The 17500-nt window shown below is 33.5% G+C and overlaps 3 protein-coding genes across 12 annotated transcripts in view; 2 read left to right on the top strand and 1 right to left on the bottom strand.

Moving 5' to 3' along the window:
* The first annotated feature begins 351 nt into the window (after positions 1-351).
* LOC118450729 (uncharacterized) lies at positions 352-2062 on the top strand. The gene is made up of 3 exons (XM_035886573.2): positions 352-984; positions 1124-1377; positions 1496-2062. Exons 1-3 carry the CDS (start codon positions 716-718, stop codon positions 1939-1941), a joined length of 969 nt encoding a protein of 322 aa, XP_035742466.1. The 5' UTR covers positions 352-715; the 3' UTR covers positions 1942-2062.
* Positions 2063-2566: 504 nt separating this feature from the next.
* On the bottom strand, positions 2567-12999 carry nompA (no mechanoreceptor potential A). 5 transcript variants are annotated; one of them, XM_085660597.1, is made up of 19 exons: positions 12527-12999; positions 10492-10677; positions 9940-10025; positions 9542-9803; positions 9220-9349; positions 8964-9115; positions 8561-8836; positions 8018-8329; positions 7807-7902; positions 6858-7722; positions 6042-6604; positions 5317-5495; positions 5026-5174; positions 4436-4582; positions 4267-4356; positions 3810-4197; positions 3474-3646; positions 3225-3377; positions 2567-3121 (listed from the first exon to the last, which is right to left on the bottom strand). In XM_085660597.1, the coding sequence occupies exons 2-19, from the start codon at positions 10559-10561 to the stop codon at positions 2911-2913; spliced, it is 4302 nt and encodes a 1433-aa protein (XP_085516723.1). In that variant the 5' UTR covers positions 10562-10677; positions 12527-12999; the 3' UTR covers positions 2567-2910. The 5 variants fall into 5 exon arrangements, with proteins under 5 accessions (XP_085516723.1, XP_085516725.1, XP_035742456.2 ...); XM_085660599.1 differs by having other exon boundaries at positions 8018-8317; XM_035886563.2 differs by having other exon boundaries at positions 3231-3377; positions 12527-12998.
* Positions 13000-14579: 1580 nt separating this feature from the next.
* Positions 14580-17500, top strand: part of LOC118448950 (multiple PDZ domain protein) — a 78152-nt gene continuing 75231 nt past the window's right edge. For 3 of the 6 annotated variants that reach the window (XM_085660715.1, XM_085660713.1, XM_085660710.1), the window contains exons 1-5: positions 14994-15182; positions 15482-15576; positions 15680-16062; positions 16148-16273; positions 16369-16484. In XM_085660715.1, coding sequence (XP_085516841.1) covers positions 15561-15576; positions 15680-16062; positions 16148-16273; positions 16369-16484 — 641 coding nt within the window. In that variant the 5' untranslated portion in view covers positions 14994-15182; positions 15482-15560. Of the gene's footprint in view, positions 14641-14759; positions 14816-14991; positions 15183-15481; positions 15577-15679; positions 16063-16147; positions 16274-16368; positions 16485-17500 lie in introns of those variants that run through there. The other 3 variants (XM_085660711.1, XM_085660712.1, XR_014982839.1) reach the window with 3 other exon arrangements.

Here is a 17500-nt window from a genome sequence, read left to right as displayed (position 1 = left end):
GATTAAAAGATAAGAAAATAGGAATTAGTATTAGAGAATGAGACAAATGCTAAAAATGAAATCGTTGAATTAACCTATATTTAGAATTGAAAAGAGTATTGATAATAGGAAAAATTAAAATTAATTAATCAGACTATCGATTATAAATGTATGATTAATATTAAAAAGAAAAATATTACAAGTTAATTGAACGTATCAATTAGTAAATGTAATAACTAATTAAACGGTACGAACAGTTCCAGAAGCAGAAACAGAACTATGTCAACACTTCGAGATACAGTAATATAGACTAATTGTTTACAGAACGAGATGAGGTAAGTCAACGACGAGTCCCATTATTCATGTTGTTTACAGTCCTCATCACGTTTCTATTTGCCAAATAATACAATCTCCAAGTTTGAATTATACAGTAGGTTTCTCAAAAGTTAATCAACCTAATAATTTCTTTTTTATAATGTGTATTATTATTAAAATCCACAATTATAAATTACATTTTTATATTTCGCGCGGTTTCGATATTTTTCTAACAGAGCGCGCTGCAGTATCGATACGAATTCTTTTTTTGTTTTGATCACGATCACATCTTTCTCTTATATCGTATTATTTGTTTTCATTAATTACGTTATAATTTACAATATTCACCCTATAAAAGTGTTAAACAATGAAATATATATATATATATTGATATCGATTCGATAATTTTTCTTATGACAAAATGGCTTCCGTATCGTTGAAAGGTACAAGAAAGACGTATAGCTTCGAGGAACGAGAAATTTTAATAACTTTGATAAACAAATACGAAGATATTGAAGATAGAAAATCCGATCCAATATCAATGTGTAAAAGAAAATCAGCTTGGACACAATTAGCTGAAGAATATAATTCTATGGTCGGTCCACAAAGTGCACGTTCAGCTGTACAGCTAAGACGTTGTTGGGAAAATATGAAAGCTTGTAAAAGAAATCGCGAGGAGAAAAAAACGCGGTAATTAATGTCCAATAGATTTGTCAAATTTATTAATTATAAGGAAAAGGAAGAGGAAGAGCAAGAGAAAGAATTTTTTTTTTTTTTTTTATTCTCTGGAATCATCTAACCTAAAATTTCTCAATTAATATCTATTTAGAAACAATTCAAAAAGTTTTTGTCAATTGTCAAAGGATTTTACACAATCATCGATTTCTTCTTGGGAAAATGGAAATGTTTATGAGAAACAGAGACCGGAAGTACCACCAACTAGCGGAAATGGTTGCTTACCGCCTAACGTAGTCTTTGAACCAAAAGATTCCGAACCTTTTACATTGCAAAGTGTATGCTCATCGAAGCTTGCAAACATAAATTTAAAAAAGGAACCTGACAATACTTCCAACGAGTCTAATGGTATATATATATATACCATTATATATATATATATATATATATATATATAAAATTATTTATTTCTATTCATCGTTCCCGCCTTTATTTGAAATTTCATATTTAATTGTATTTGTATCAGGTAATACATCGAAACATATTTCTGGATTACAAGATACAATTGGTGGTAAACAAACAGGTTGTATAATTACGTCACAGGGAACAATGTTGACTGATTGTAGAGGAACGAACGATCTATCGATCATCGATCATAGATCAACGGACGAGGAAGAATCAATGGAACCTAGTCAATTGGCTTATAGATCAAATACGACTCAAAGCTTCGTTGTTTCTTCTCCTTCGCGGATAAACGATTCTCATAATCATCGTAAGACGAAAAGATCTTTACAAAAGGAAGATGAATTGCAACTTCTTGCACTCTCAGAGGCTCAGATTAAGGTCGACGTAGCAGCGATGTTGAAGGAGGAGGCTAGAATCAAACTGGAGGAGGCTCATTATCGTAAAGAAGAAGCTAGGCTTAGGATGCTTTTCTTTACTTACAAGCTTGAGAGGATAAAGGAAGATTGAAAAGATATCATTTCAACGTCGTTCTTTCTTTTTTTTTTCTTTTCTCCTCTTTCCTTTCTCTCTCTCTCTCTCTCTCTCTCTCTCTTTTTTCTTTTTTTTCTTTTCTTTTTTATATAATAGCCATCGGTTTATTATTATAACGTAATATATAATATCAATTTATTTAAAATATTTGTTTATAAATGCTATTGCGATATAATCGTAATAAATATAATGCTTATGTTTCTTTCATGAGAAAAAGAAGAAGAAAAAAAAAACAGAAAAAAAGACTAATGATTCCTTTTTATCTTTGCAGAGTTTTGTAACAATCGTAAGAGTATTTATAGGTATTGAAGAAGTGACGTGCGATGTAATATTATTATTATGATTAGAAATGAAAAGAGAACATTTGAAAATTTGAAATGGGATTAAAACGATACATTAGATATTTATCATATATATATATACAATTTATCGATTTCCATAGATAAAATTTTTATAGGAAAATTTGTATGTATAAAAAAGAAGAAACAGATTTCTTTTCGATTAACGAGGAAAATTTATCAAATATTAATTAAATTTTTTCATGAATTTTTTGTTTTCGTTTTTTTTTTTTTTTTTTTTTTTTTTTTTAGCGATTCTGTATTATAAACGTTTGGCAGTGATTATTCGGTATTAAAAACAGTTTTGATCTTGACTAGTGGAGAAACTTTTAGTAAGCAGTTTCATTAAAAAAAATATTTGGTCTATTTTTTCCTTTTCTTTTTTTTTTTTCCTTTTTATATGTACCCAGTCATACTTAGCTCGAGTTTGATCATCGTTTAAATGCATTGTTTGTTCTTACGTTATTAAAAAAAAAAAAAAAAAAAAAAAAAAAATAAAAAAAATAAAATTCATGAAAACGTATAGACGGACGAAATGCTTTCTTTCATTTTTTTTTTTTTTTTTTTTTTTTTAGAAAGAATTATCGATAGATTTTCCCTTTTTTCTTTACATAAGATGAAAATTATCGTTCAGCGCTTGTTTCGACATATTCTGCGAACAACGAGTCACCTCGAAAAGCGAAGGATCCGTATAAATTGGTTCGCTAGGATCAAATCCTGATCTTCTAGCGGTCGATAAACCAACGGCACCCTCTAATGCTGTCGAAGACGAATTCATACGTTGTCCAATGATATTGCTCATCGATCTTGATATAGATCTACATATAACGGGAATCATATAATTAATTAAAAATTAATAATCTGAAGAGTGATGATTTTCTTTTTTTTTTTTCTTTCTATAATTAAAAAAGAAAAAAATACCCATACGTGGATTGAAATGGTTTTTGTAGTCCACTTCTCATAAAGGAAAAGTTATTCACTCGGCTACTGTAGGTTGCATCATCAGAATGATTACTACGATTACTGGCCTTATCAACTTTTCGATTTTTCATGATCACAGAATATGCATGTTTCCTATCGTAATTATCATCATCATCATCATCATCATCATCATCATCATCATTATAAAAATAGTTAAATCAAATATTATAGAAACTTATTACGGCTTACCTGTAAACTAACATTGAAAGTAATACTACTGAAGCCAATAACACTACCAGAACGCCAACTGCTGTAACTAGGCCATAATATTCGTTTGGAGCTATACAAACTGTCTCAAGAATTGCACTTTGTTTTTCCACTTTAGTCTCCTCTTCTTCGATGTCCATTCTCGAATCTAATACCTAGAAAAAGAAAAAAAAAAAAAGAAATAAAAGAAAAAAGAAGGAAAAAGTATAAAAGAAGCATAACTCTATACGTAATAAATATACATCAGAATTTGTTAAACAATGTTTCATCGTCACAATTATACGATCCCTCATTTCAATATATTAATATATTATCTACCTCAATCATCTCTCTGACATGTTCTTCCTCGGTCTCCTCGTTATCCTCTTCATCATTCGATCGAGTAGTACCCATAACATATGTCGAATTTGACGTAATCGTGACATTAATATCCTTCTCGATAATCGTACTGGTCTCGGTTGGATCCTCTTCCATTAGTATCGTATCATTGGTTATATCTCTTCGTCGTCTTCCAAAAGATGGCTCGCTTCTTCCACTACCCCCTGAACAATATGCCGGTTGACAACCATCCCTGCAGGTTCTTACGGTTGCTTCGAATACCAAGAAATTCGATTCTGGTATTTTAAAGGCATTGAAACGTGCTTCCAAACTGTCACCGTCACGAAGACGATCCAATCCAGGAAAGACGTAATTGTCCACCGGACAACTGAAATATAACAGACAATAGATATTAGATCGTAATTTATATATATATATATATATATATCTTACTCACCCATATCTATCTATAAGTTGTACACTTCTTCCCGAGTAAGGATCCCTGGCTATGACATTGGTAGCAAATATGTCCGTTACATAATTATATCTATAAGTTAAAACGAACAAATTATATCAATTATCAATGATAATGATAATTCGTTAATAAATAATTCATTCTTTCTCACCCTTCTTGCGCTTCCAATCTAAAAGTAAGAGGATCACCAACGGCTATGGTAGTCGTGGGTCTACCTTGATATAAAATCAACAGACGCACGCGAGAACTCAAAGTATTCTCTGCTGGGAGATATTCGATTGGTATTGGAGAACCTGATCTGTTGAAACGAACATATAAAAGCTTTCCATTAGTTAAATTAAACTTGATATTTGAATATACGAAAGGATTATTATGTTTATATGTATTCTGAACGTTAATTATCGAGGTATCGTTAAATGGCCTTTGAAAAGATTATTACATTATACTTGGGATCTTTTCTCTTTTTTTTTCCTCCTTTTGTTCTGTTTTTTTTTCTTTTTCTTTTTTTTTCTCTCTCTTTTTTTTTTCTTAAGAAAAAAGAAGAAAAAGAAACTATTATATCGAAGGTATGTTACTCAGATAATGGATCTGTAAAATTCCTGGAACGTGTTTATAATCGCGATGATAAACTTCTTATATAATACTAATCTAAGACAATGTGCATTGCATTAATCCATAACACGAATTAGATAATCCATTTGCTATTTCCTGTGCAATAGACGATCTTCCGATCGATATGACCTGGCATACCCGGCACCGATGTAGCCGGACGTGACGACAGCTTCACCAGGGCCTCGAAATAGACAGGTAAGATTGAAACGTTTATCTCGTCCGGTTTGTACGTAATCCGAGAACTGGACCACTACGATATTCGTCATTGTGTCCCCGTACTATATGTGTATATATGTATATATATACGTAAAAAAAAAAATTTAATTCAAAATTATTTTCAATAAATCGTGGAAATATCGTGGATTAAATTTAGTACAAAAAAGAAAAAAAAAAAAGAGAAGACATTGTGATTATTCTTACGCGTTGTGTCCCACATTCAGGATAACCTTGAGGTCCACTGATTCGTAGTACGTTAACTGTACCACCGTTACCACGGAAGAAACATCGATCGTAATAGCCGTAAGTGTAAATCCTACCGATGAATCCTTCCGGTGTCCTTAGAGTAAATTCCATTCCGTCCTCGCTACAAACTTGACTCACTGAAAGAAATAATCAATTGTAAAAGGAAAAAAAAAAACAGAAAAGAGAAGACATCATCTCGTACTTAAAACGAACTTGTATAAGACATTATATAAAAAAAAAAAAAAAAAAAAAAGAAAGACAAAAATTTATTATCAGATAGAATCTTTTTAGAACATTTTATACAACGAATGAATTATTTCAGGATTGTTTGTCAGGTTCGATTTAAAGTTATTCATTTTTTTTTCAGCCAAAATATTTTCACGTCGTCAATAATGCTCTCGACTTATATTAGGAAATTAAAAAAAAAAAGAAAAAAAAAAAAAATAGATATCAAATGGGAGATCCATGACGGTGTACTTCTTTGTCTGTTGATGATTCTCATAAATTTTTTATTTATTTATTTATTTATTTATTTATTTATTTATTTATTTATTTATTTATTTATTCATTTTTTATCGAGTCAAATCGACTGATCATTATTATTATTATTATTATTATTATTATTATTATTATTACTATTATTGTTATCATTATCGTTGTTGTTGTTTATTAATGATTTTTACCATCGAGACATTCTCCATCAGCACCTTGTCTTCCATTATTTCTTTCATAAAAATCATAATCAGATCCGGTGTCATAATAAATTGGATTTCCCATATCCATGTCTCTGGAATCACGATCGCTGAGTTCACAATTGTCTCTTTCGGCTCCGTAAGGTGCAGCGTACGGACGATAATTGAAAGATCTGCATACGAAATCCCTAGCATCCGCACATTCTCTCTCACATTGTGCTAAGGATGAAGCTGTTGTATATCTTCTAACGAAGGGTTTTCGTACTCTTGTATGCGGTCCAACTTGTCGGAAATTATCCTGTTCGTCGCATCTTGAGATTAAAGGTGGCCGACCTATTATAGGGCCTCCACTTGTACCAAATGGTCTGGTATTGTAAACTCCACCTTCTCCTATGTAACCACCACCGATTATACCACCAGAATCGCTACCATATCCATTATATCCACCTGGACGTGTTGATCCATAATGTGGACGTTCGACTGGATGATTTTGAGGACCTCGTACGTCATCAATAAATCCATGCGCATAAACACCATGTCCGTTTCCTGGATACCTATGGAAAGATGTTTATATATAAAAAAAAATATATGTATATATATATATTGTAATTTTATAATAATATAAATAAAATAAAAAGATATATCTATATTTACATTAATATTGTTATATAAAATTTAAATTTATATATATATATATTCATTTATATTATTATATAATTAAAATTTATACTTTTATTTATATAATTTATATATATATATATACATATATCGCGTGTGAGTAAAATACCTTATGATTTATTAACTGACCTACTAGGGTAATCCTTATCAGGATATCTATCACCTACAGGATATCTGTCTCCGGTAGGTCTACCCACGCTAGAAGGATATCTATCTAATGGATCTTCAGGAACAGGATAACGATCTATTGCCGTTGGATAACGTTCACCATCCGTTGGATAACGTCCTGGAGAAATTGGATATCTGCCTGTTGGTGCAGTAGGATATCTTCCACCACCAATTGGATATCTTTCTGGTATAATAGGCTCTGGAACAGGATATCTATCGCTTCCTATTGGCCGACGATCTCCTCTCATTGGATAACGATCTGGATATCTATCGTTAATTGGATAACGATCACTAGTAGGATAACGATCTCCTGTTGGATAACGATCTCCTGTTGGATAACGATCTCCTGTTGGATAACGATCTCCTGTTGGATAACGGTCTCCTGTTGGATAACGATCGTTAATAGGATATCGATCACTAGTAGGATAACGATCTCCTGTTGGATAACGATCATTAATAGGATATCGATCGTTAGTAGGATAACGATCTATTGGATAGCGATCGTTTACTGGATAACGATCACCAGATCCTGGATATTGATCGTTTATTCCTGGTGTACCTACTGGATATTTTGTGTCTGGATATTTATCAGTTTGTGTTGGATAACGATCTGGATAACGATCTGGATAACGATCAGGATAACGATCTGGATATCGATCTGGATAACGTTCTGGATATCTTTCTGGATAACGATCGGGATAATTGTCTGGATAACGATCTGGATAACGATCTGGATAACGATCTGGATGACGATCTGGATAACGATCGGGATAACGATCTGGTTTTACAGTGCCCGAATAACCTTTGTCGTAATCGTCTGGATATCCTAAAAATAATAATATAATTATCGAAATATATAATTATTTTTATTATAAATAAAATCATTATATGGGGATAATATCTTTCTGACCTGGTCTACCCAATGAAGGTCGACCAAAATTTGTATCTTGTCCTAAAGGATCTGGCCTATATCCGGGAGTATCTCGATCACCATCCAAGTATTGATCTGTTTAAATATAAAACAAACAAACCAAAAATATATAAATACATATACTTTTTGTTTTTATAAAAAAAGATAAATGTTTTACATCGGTATCATTCTAATGAATTATTAAACGTACGCATAAGATTCTCGTAATAATCATAATCCGCATCATAAATGATCCTATGTCCGTCACGTTGATTGAATCGGCTCAATCTACAAGTATGATAATGTTCGGAATATACCGCACTTCGACATTGAAAACTCGTTTGTCTTAGACATTCATCGAGGCACTCGCTTAAACTACGTCCAGTTATTTCCGAATGAAATTCTCCGCTTAACCGAGAATTTCGATAACGTTGAAAGGCTGTGTCCGGTCGTCTTCCATCAGAGAACAGATGTGAGGTTGAACTGCTATCCGGATATTCGGAACCACGTGCTATGGACGGATCTACGTTTCGTAAGTAGGCATTGGTATGATAAGTGATAAAAATATCTTATGATACTTTCATCCAATGAAATCTGAACCTTAATTAATTTTACTTCATATTTCTTTTTTTTTCTTTTCTCTCTCTTCTTTTTCTTTTTTTTCTTTTTAGCTTTTAATCAAATAAATTAACACTTTACAATAATCTTTGAATTGAAACTTTATATGAACTAATAAATCTATCTAATTACTTACGATTGTCCAAGCAAACCAAGTCATAAAAATGATGACTGGGACTACTACTGATTCCGATGTCATCTTTTTGCGAAACTGAATCCTCCTCAGAGATAACGCATTGACGCGTTTGTTCGTCAAATTCAACGCTACGGCAGAAATATTTGTCGGCACGAAGACAAAGTGCCTGACACTCGTCAAGGGTAAGATTCGTATAAATGTCGACTTCAAATGGGCCACGAAGTCGTTTGTTCTCTTCTTTGACGAACACTGCTAGACCGTCGCAACGACGTTCGGCTAAATTGATTTAATGAAAGAGGGAGAGAAAAAAAAGAAAATGAGAAAAAAATTGTTAGAAAGAATATAAATGATTTTTATTTCTTTATGTTTTCTTTTTTTTTTTTTTTTTTTTGAATATTCGTACCGTTCAAACAAGTGTTCTCCAAGTAATCAGAATTAGGATCGTCCTCTAATAATTCAGGATGAGTTCTTCTAGTGAAACGACTCAGCGAACAACTTCTTAATGCAGTGTCATATGTCGCTGATCGACATACGAAACTGAACTCGTTCAAGCATCTGACGAGACAAGTAGTTAGTAAAGAAAAGAGAAGAAAAGAAAAAAAAAAAAAAGATAAAACGTTTTACGTCGAATAGAAAAATGAAATTATTATTAGCGATACCTATCTTCGCATTCAGTTCTATTGGCAGCACTGACTTCCTTTAAATCGGTCAAAGGAAGCTTCAACTTCTTTCTTGGATGCCTTTCGAAGACGTATCGACGATTTGGACATTCTCTTTCTATTCTGTTCGCTAATATCATATTAAAAGAATTTCTTATCAATTAATTTCATTTCAATTATGATTGAGAGATGAAATTTTTTCATCTACGATGAAGTTCCTTTTTACCTAATTTTTTTTTTTATTTTTTCATTTGTTTTATTTCTTGCCTCTATCCATTCCCCCCCCCCCACCCCCGCTCCCTCATCATCTCTAAATACTCACACGTGAGACAAACTTCCGTAAAATGAACACTGTTTGGAACCAACATCAGATTTCCAATGCCTTCGGGCTGTGCTTGTTCTCTTGTCAGGTAACAGGTACTCTCTTCATACTCAGCAGCTCCACTGAAGGACGCTATTCTGCTACCAGGTTGAAAGTCGAAACTAGTACATGCTCGTACCAAGTTATTGGTAGCTGTTCTATCTCTCAGGCATAGCTCTTGACATTTTTCCAGCACTCTAAAGGGTGGTGCAGAGTCCCTGACCTGTTGCAAACGAGGAAACGAGTAGGTACAATTTTGACATTCACGTGTAATCTATTGTCATTAATAATGAGAATAGAATTGTTTATTAAAAGAAAAAAAAATGGAAAAAAAAAATAATAATAAAAGAATATCATACCACATCGTCGTCGAATCCCTGAAGTTGTTGATCAGGTAATCTTTCGTAAACAACTCTGCCAATACCTCCGTTACATGTTGTTTGGGCTGAAAACAATTACGATGAGTCATTTGGGAACGATTATCGCGTCAACCTTTTCTTTTCGTTTTCTTTTTTTCTTTTTCTTTTTCGTAAAAAAGAAAGAAAGAAAAAAATAAAAAAATTCAAGTTATATTCCCTCGCGGGATAAATTCAGTGGATCACAGAATAATTTCGATTTTATCTATGCCATATTTTCGCGCCATAAGTGGTACGGACGGGCGTACAATAGGCGAAACAATTTCGCAAGCATACGTGACATCATTTGATCCATATCCACGAGCTCTGTGCGTCCTGCCGTCGATACGGAACGCTCGCTATTCGTCCAGCAATGCAATTGAATTCATCGATTTCAAATTCCAAAAGAAAAACGAACGTACGCATATCCGCGAGGACGCGTCATATTCGAGAATTCATGGTATATTCTTTTTTCATTTGTTTCCCTCTCATAAATTCCTTTTTTTCACAACTCACCGTTTATTAAATTTGATATAAACAACGGGATGACGACGATGACGATTCTTAATGGATTGCTCGTGATCATCTTGGTTTTATTTCTTTTTTTTTCTCCTCCTTCGTTTCTTTTTTATTCTTTTTTTTTTTTTTTCTTAAGGGCAAATAATTCAAACGTCAAGTTGCCATTCCATTGGCAATGGTTTCCTATGAAAAAATACACGAAAAAGAAAAGAGTATAAGTTAGAAAAATATTGAAACATAATATTTCATTTATATTGTCAATTATTATTATATTGATATTATATTTTGTGTGACTAATGTAAACCATGGAGGATAATGGATGGCTAATAATGTAATGGCTGAAAGTTGGAAGCACGCTTCGATGCCTTTACGGGCGTATTCTGATCCCTTTTTACATTGTTATTGCGTAGGAATATACGTTGATGTATCGAACATTATAGAAATATAGTATATAATCCCATAAGAGACGTACGAGTGTTTATGAGGTGTTCAGGGTGAGTGCACTTTAGGAATTTTACAAAAAATAAATACTACGATTGTATTTGTACGATATTCTTCAAGTATTATTTACGATTACTCAATTGAGAAATAATCGATTACACAAAGTTTTTCTTTTTTCAATACAAAAAACATTTTTCTAAGATTAAATTTTTTTTTATTATATAATCGATTGAAAAAATATACCGTGTTAAATCTTTCTTCTTCTTCTCTTTAATTTTTTTTTTTTTTTTTTCCAATCGAAACTAATAATCAAAGAAAGAAAGTAGAAATTTATCTTTAAAATTTAAATATGTGTATTAGTAAATTTAGAAAAAAAATAATTATCGTCCTACGTGAGAATATCTATCCATCCAATTTAATCCACCATCGGTGGAGGCGTTGGATGATGATGGTGCTCGTTAACTACGTTATGGTTTATCGCCTTTGTGATCACGTAGGTGTCCCACGTAAAATTACAACGAAACACTCTCCCTCTCTCACTCTCTCTCTCTCTCTCTCCTTCAAAAGAGTAAATTACAATAATCCTTTGCATTCAATATCGTTGATATTATTCGACGTATGAAAAGAAGAGGTGGAACGTTAACTATTAGATATTTTTGAATAAATTACATGTTTCATGTGTTAGTATATTTTCAATAGATGCAATTCATATATTCTTTTTTTTTTTTTTTTTTTTTCATTTCTTACGAATCACGTACATTTTTTGAAAAAGTTAAAATCTGTCTATAAAAGCTTAACGTGCGTGAGCATATTGCAGAATTACGAGACATATATATGTATATATGTACATTTGAAAAAAAAGAAAGAAACTCTGCAGTGAAAAAAAGAGAGAGGAAGAGAGAAAAAGAGAGACAGAGAGATAGAGATAGAAAAAAATAAAGAGAGAGAGAGAGAGAGAGAGAGAGAGAGAGAGAGAGAGTGAGTGAGATAACAATTTTTGCGAGAGCTTTTGTTACCAAATGATACAACGAAGCTTAGCTCATAAAAGGAGTTCTATTGTTGCAGTGCTTTGAACTCTGTCATACTACGCGAGTAGTATTGTTACGCGTATACCCGTACCGAATCAGGAACGAATTCGATTACTATAGTGTATGTGCGCGCGTGCATGCATACGTGTTCTGTGTATGCTTTTTCCGTGTATATATGTGTCGTTGATGTTAATGGGACATTCGCACGCAACGATAAATTATAATGGTCCGTCGTGCGATATTAATTTGCATATTGAATTAATTTGATTATTATTACATAAGTTAAAAGCATTAGAAGTATAAAAGGATCAATTGATATTTCGAATCTTGATCGAGTCAATGAAAACATTTTTATAGATCTTTGATCTTTTATTTTCTGAATGTTTCAACGAAATCCTCCTTCCAATTAGAGGATTAGGAGGATATAAAGTTTATCAAAAATTAAGAAAGAGAAAAAGAGAGAAAGAGAGAAGAGGAATACTTAAACAAAAAAAAAAAAAAAAAAGAAAAATAAATAAATAAATAAATAAAAGAGAAGAAGAGTTAAACAAGTTTCCTCTTACCTTTCCTAACTTATTCCTATGAAAAGGGTTCTTCTCTTTTAATAAGAAATTTGTCGATCAACGATGAAAAAAACTGAATGCCATTTGAAGCACTCCGTAAAAGCGACTTGGAGACGTTGGGGTTTAGCTGAGGGAATCCAGGGAAGAAGGTGAATGAATGGATAATAAGGTTCTCGTTCTCCGATATCGTCGTCTTCGTCGTCGAGTTTGTGAAGGAAGATGTTAAAACGAAATGATCGGGTTTCGATCTCTTCTAACGTCCAGCTCGACTAGCACCTGTAATCAAACTGACGGTCAAAAACAGTGCGAACGGTGGAAATAATGGAAGCCGTACGTTGGTACGTAGGGGGATAGGAGGGAATGGAGGGAAAGGAGGGAGAGGAAATATACATCGTCCCGATGAATGGTCACGGAGACGAGCCGTAGGGGGCAGAGCAATGATGTCGAGAGACAGATCAGAGAGTACGAACGAACGAACGAACGAACGAACAGACAGTCATCGCTGTTCTCTAAGTGTAGATAACGTTTGAAAAGAGGCGCGGTGTTGATCCCCCACAGTTCCGAGTTCTCTGGCCTTGTGCCCAACGGAAGTAAGTATCACTCATTGTGTCCGGTTTCCGTGGGGCCATCCGGGAAAACGTACTGACTCTTCTAGGGGACATGACGTACTACACTATGTCGTGTCCTGTTGTCGATGATGTCGATCGACTGACTACTCTCATTCTCTTTTTATCTTTCTCTCTCTCTCTCTCTCTCTCTCTCTCTCTCTGTCTCTCTTTTTCTCTTTATGACTCGTTAGGCGGAATCATGGATTAGAGATTTTCAGCCGAGGTCAACCTACCTCGACGATCGAGGACCACTACCACCATCACCACCGCCATTACCATCACCATCGTCACCAGAGCTCATCGTGGTCAAACATGATTTACGTGTTGCGCTCCATCGCTTTCAACCCCTTTGATCTTTCCTGAACTGTGTCCAGAGAATAGAAGGCGGACGACCCACGGTGGGACTGGTCCCCTTGTGGTCTTCGAATAATTATGTTTGCGGCGAGGTCATTCGATACCTTTATTTTGTATAATTTATGAACATCTACTTTAATCGTTTGCCTATCTCTCTTTCTCTCTCTCTCTCTCTCTCTCTCTCTCTCTCTCTCTCTCTCTCTCTCTCTCTCTCTCTCTCTCTCTCTCTCTCGTCAATTATTCGCACGTTAGGGAAATCATTTCTAATGCAGAATATGTAATTCACTATCTCCCCATCTACAGAAGTTTACAAATTTATTTTGGTTAATTTACATTTGTAACAAATAGTTAAATGTATTCCCGATATTCAAGTTTGACTTTGAATACTTTTGCTTTTGTCGATATATCGTTGTATAATATGTATATATTATAATGAGATCATTCTTTCGTACATATAAAACAGAGAAAAAAGAATGAAGAAAGAAAAAAGAAAAAGAAAAAGAATGAATTTATCCATTTGTTTTATACATTACGATTCTTTTATATTTACGGTGAATCGTGTTTTCGAGTATTCATGAACGTGGAAACTGCGGAATTATGGATTATTCAGGTTTCTGCATGAGCTCAGATAGGACAATCGTATTGATTTCGTCAAAAGCAGAATACATTCCATTGCGTCAATATAGTTACATTTATATATATATATATATATATATATATATATATATATATATATATTGTTTAACCTATAAATAATATACTTTCGAAACCATTTGATTATATGGATAATATATTAACACCAATATTTTCCAGACCATTTCATTTGATTCGCTCGATTTTATAGAAATATTTCGACATATTCTCATATATTTATATATATATATATACACGTACGTAATGGATATTTGAATTTTAAACAAATAAAAAAAAAGAAAAAGAAAAAACAACGAGCAAACGAAACGAAAAAAAACAAACGAATGAGAAGTTAAAAAAGAAGGAAGGTCGACTGACTGGCTACGAGGCTTCTTGCGCATTCGATATGCGCGCGCATTTCGTTTATACGCAGCCATCTTGAAGAAATTCCAGTTGGTTGTCAGTAAGACAGTGTTGTAAGGTGTATACTTGTTTGTTAGACAACGTAAGGTGGTTAAAGTAAGTCGACGATGTATTATATTAATCGATAATCCATAATTAATAGTAAATATCGTTTAGTAGTATTCCTATCCTCAGACGAAACTTATGTCGCACAGAATGTCGTCGTTCCTGATACTCGTCCAAGCACCGTTTTAATTATTTTTCTAATGTAGACATGGAAGATATCGTGAAGGTATTATTATTAATTATAATTATATGATTACATTTTATTCATTTTTTTTTTGTGTTTTTTTTTTTGTTTTTTTCTTATTACGGCTTGTATACGATCGAAAATGATTATATAAGCAATTGAATTTACGCGCCATTAGTGCATGCGCCTTAAACGCCCTCCATGATATCAAGCGTTGAACGTCGAGACGCTTTGGATCCTGTCAGCTGATACCAAGATGCGATTAAGTTTTCATCGTGAGCCTTGATGGTGGTATTTTGTTTGTTGTAATATATAACAACCGTAAGATCCTAAAGTTTCTTCTGAATTATACTTTTATCCTTGGTGTATCCTGTATAAAAAAAAAAAAACGTTTTTATAAAGTTATTAGGTAAGAGATACTTATCGATTTTATGTAAATAGTTCTAAATTAGTTTTGCATAAACGAATATCGATTTGCTATTAAACCAGCTTAGTTTAGTTTTAATTGTAATCAGCATGATATACGCGATCAGGATTGGATTTTTTACTTTTTCAAATAATGATAGTAGAAATGTATTCGTTAACATTGTGTCATCGAGCATTTCTTTCTTTTGAGGTTAAGAACGTAAGAATATTATTAAGATTGTTACTTTTTTTCTTCTATTGATTTCTTTCTCAATGACAATCCTTTGTATTTTATTTTTCTAGAGTTGGATCGATAAGGATTTTGTACAAGCTTGAACGATATATATATATATATATATATATATAAAACAAGAAAACTAAAATGTCGTTAAGCGCAGGTAATTATTATATTTCTTAATATTACAAACATTTAATATATCCATTTATATGATTGCTTTTTCATATCTCCTATAACGTAAAAAATTTTATTCATAATTTTAGATATATCCACGGCCCTTCACTTGCTCGAGCATGTTCAAGAACGTGTAGAAGATTGTGACGATCCAAAATTACAAATGCATACCACCCAAGATCTCAAATCATTAATTTCCTTATTGGAAGATCCCGTATTTCGAAGTATAGTCACCATACAGGATTCTTTGCTTGAATTGAATAGTCAATTAGGACAACATCCATCCATTCTTCCTGGAGATTTTGATATTAATATCAGCGGGCAATTAGAGCTTTCTGTTCCAAATACTCCTGTGCAACCTTTAGGACCAATTGCTTATCAAGATTTATATCCGGATAGTAGCGAATTGGATGATCAAAGAGTACCAATTGCTCCATTGTTACATAGCAGCAGCGAAGACACCAGCGCACAGGTAGGTTACAACAATCTTCCCCTCCCTCCCCCATTTCAGCTTAATGTACTCGTGCTATTCCTGCATGGCATGTACTTTGTTACAGGTTACAAGTCCTAGTCTGGTTTCAGAAGTTATGGGAATGCCACCTATAACGACCCCAACCTACGCCAAAGAGTTCAAAAAGGTGATAGAGGCTGCAGCAAGAGGGCGTCAGATATGTACAGTGCAGGTAAGATATTCAAATAATACATTTTATTAATATGAATGCATTATTAATCTTGACGTTATTCTGTATAATAAAATTCTGTATTTCCATATTTTCAGCTATACAAACCAGAAGGTACTAGTTTAGGATTCAGTGTCGTTGGTCTCCGCAGTAAAGACAAAGGCGAGCTTGGTATATTTTTACAAGAAATTCAACCGAACGGCATTGCAGGCTGGTGAGTTAAAAGCATTTTATTTTAACTCTCATATACATGTTCGGTACTCGTAAAACTACTCGATCGTGTAGAAACGAATTTGTATTTCATGATAATTTAGAATGGCAATTCTTCACCTTTATGGGCCATTAAGTTTTAATGCGTTTGTACACGAATAAATGTTGATATCATCTCTTTCTTTCTTTCTTTACTATGACAAAAAAGATCATTTAAATGATATAATTTAAACTAAAAAAAAAAAAAAAAAGAAAGAAAGCTTAACATACCAAAAAAAAAATCATCACGAGTTAGAACTTGCATTCGTAGAAAATCTATACTATTTTAATTTCATTCAATTAAACATTCGAAGAATTTGGCTTTCATCTATCGTGGCTATTGACGCATGACATCTACATACGTGTTTTACCACCTGGCCGTTTTTACCTTGTCGATATTTCTTTTTATAACGGCGCGGGGAAGTGGGATCGTGGGGTCGAGGAGGAGGGTTGAAAAAAGGGGGATAAAAAGAAAAGTAAGAAAATACGTCGTCATCCCACCTTGAAATATTCACGGTGGCGGCTGCAAGTCTGAAAAGAGAGTTACCTTAGGAAATCACGATTAAATGAGGTGGTACTCCTTTAAATCTCTGACGTCGTTGAAAGAAAGAAGCCAATTCTCAACAGAAGATCTCTCTCTCTCTCTCTCTCTCTCTCTCTCTATCTCTCTCTCTCTTTCTCTTTATCTTTTTCTTTTTCTTGAGGGAAAAAAAGAAGAAAAACCGAAAAAAGAGCCTATCTACCGGGTATTTAAAAAATACTGAAACGTATCACACGTTTTGTTATAAAGCTCGGCATAATCGTTCTCTCTCTCTCTCTCTCTCTCTCTCTCTCTCTCTCTATCTTTCTCTCTCTCTCTTTCTCTTTCTTTCTTCGACTGGTTAGTACACTCCCATTAGAGCTCCCACCCTAGCTGGCATGTTACTCGTGCGTCGGATCACGCATGCCCGTTACCCTCGTCCGGAAGCTTCGTCAACGGAT

Source organism: Vespa mandarinia, chromosome 12, assembly GCF_050613455.1.
Source record: "Vespa mandarinia isolate Hongniang chromosome 12, ASM5061345v1, whole genome shotgun sequence".
Lineage (NCBI taxonomy): Eukaryota > Metazoa > Arthropoda > Insecta > Hymenoptera > Vespidae > Vespa > Vespa mandarinia.
Note: the sequence above shows the minus strand (reverse complement) of the source record. Positions and strands in the feature narration are given on the sequence as shown.

What these genes read in the sequence shown, in the direction of transcription:
- LOC118450729 (XM_035886573.2), top strand. Translation starts at nt 716, where the DNA reads ATGGCTTCCGTATCGTTGAAAGGTACAAGAAAGACGTATAGCTTCGAG. An exon ending in CGCGAGGAGAAAAAAACGCG is followed by an intron (nt 985 to 1,123) that starts GTAATTAATGTC and finishes ATATCTATTTAG; the next exon opens with AAACAATTCAAAAAGTTTTT. An exon ending in TACTTCCAACGAGTCTAATG is followed by an intron (nt 1,378 to 1,495) that starts GTATATATATAT and finishes TATTTGTATCAG; the next exon opens with GTAATACATCGAAACATATT.
- nompA (XM_085660597.1), bottom strand. Translation starts at nt 10,561, where the DNA reads ATGATCACGAGCAATCCATTAAGAATCGTCATCGTCGTCATCCCGTTG. An exon ending in TTATTACGAGAATCTTATGC is followed by an intron (nt 7,903 to 8,017) that starts GTACGTTTAATA and finishes ATATTTAAACAG; the next exon opens with ATCAATACTTGGATGGTGAT. An exon ending in AGATTGGAAGCGCAAGAAGG is followed by an intron (nt 4,357 to 4,435) that starts GTGAGAAAGAAT and finishes TTTAACTTATAG; the next exon opens with ATATAATTATGTAACGGACA.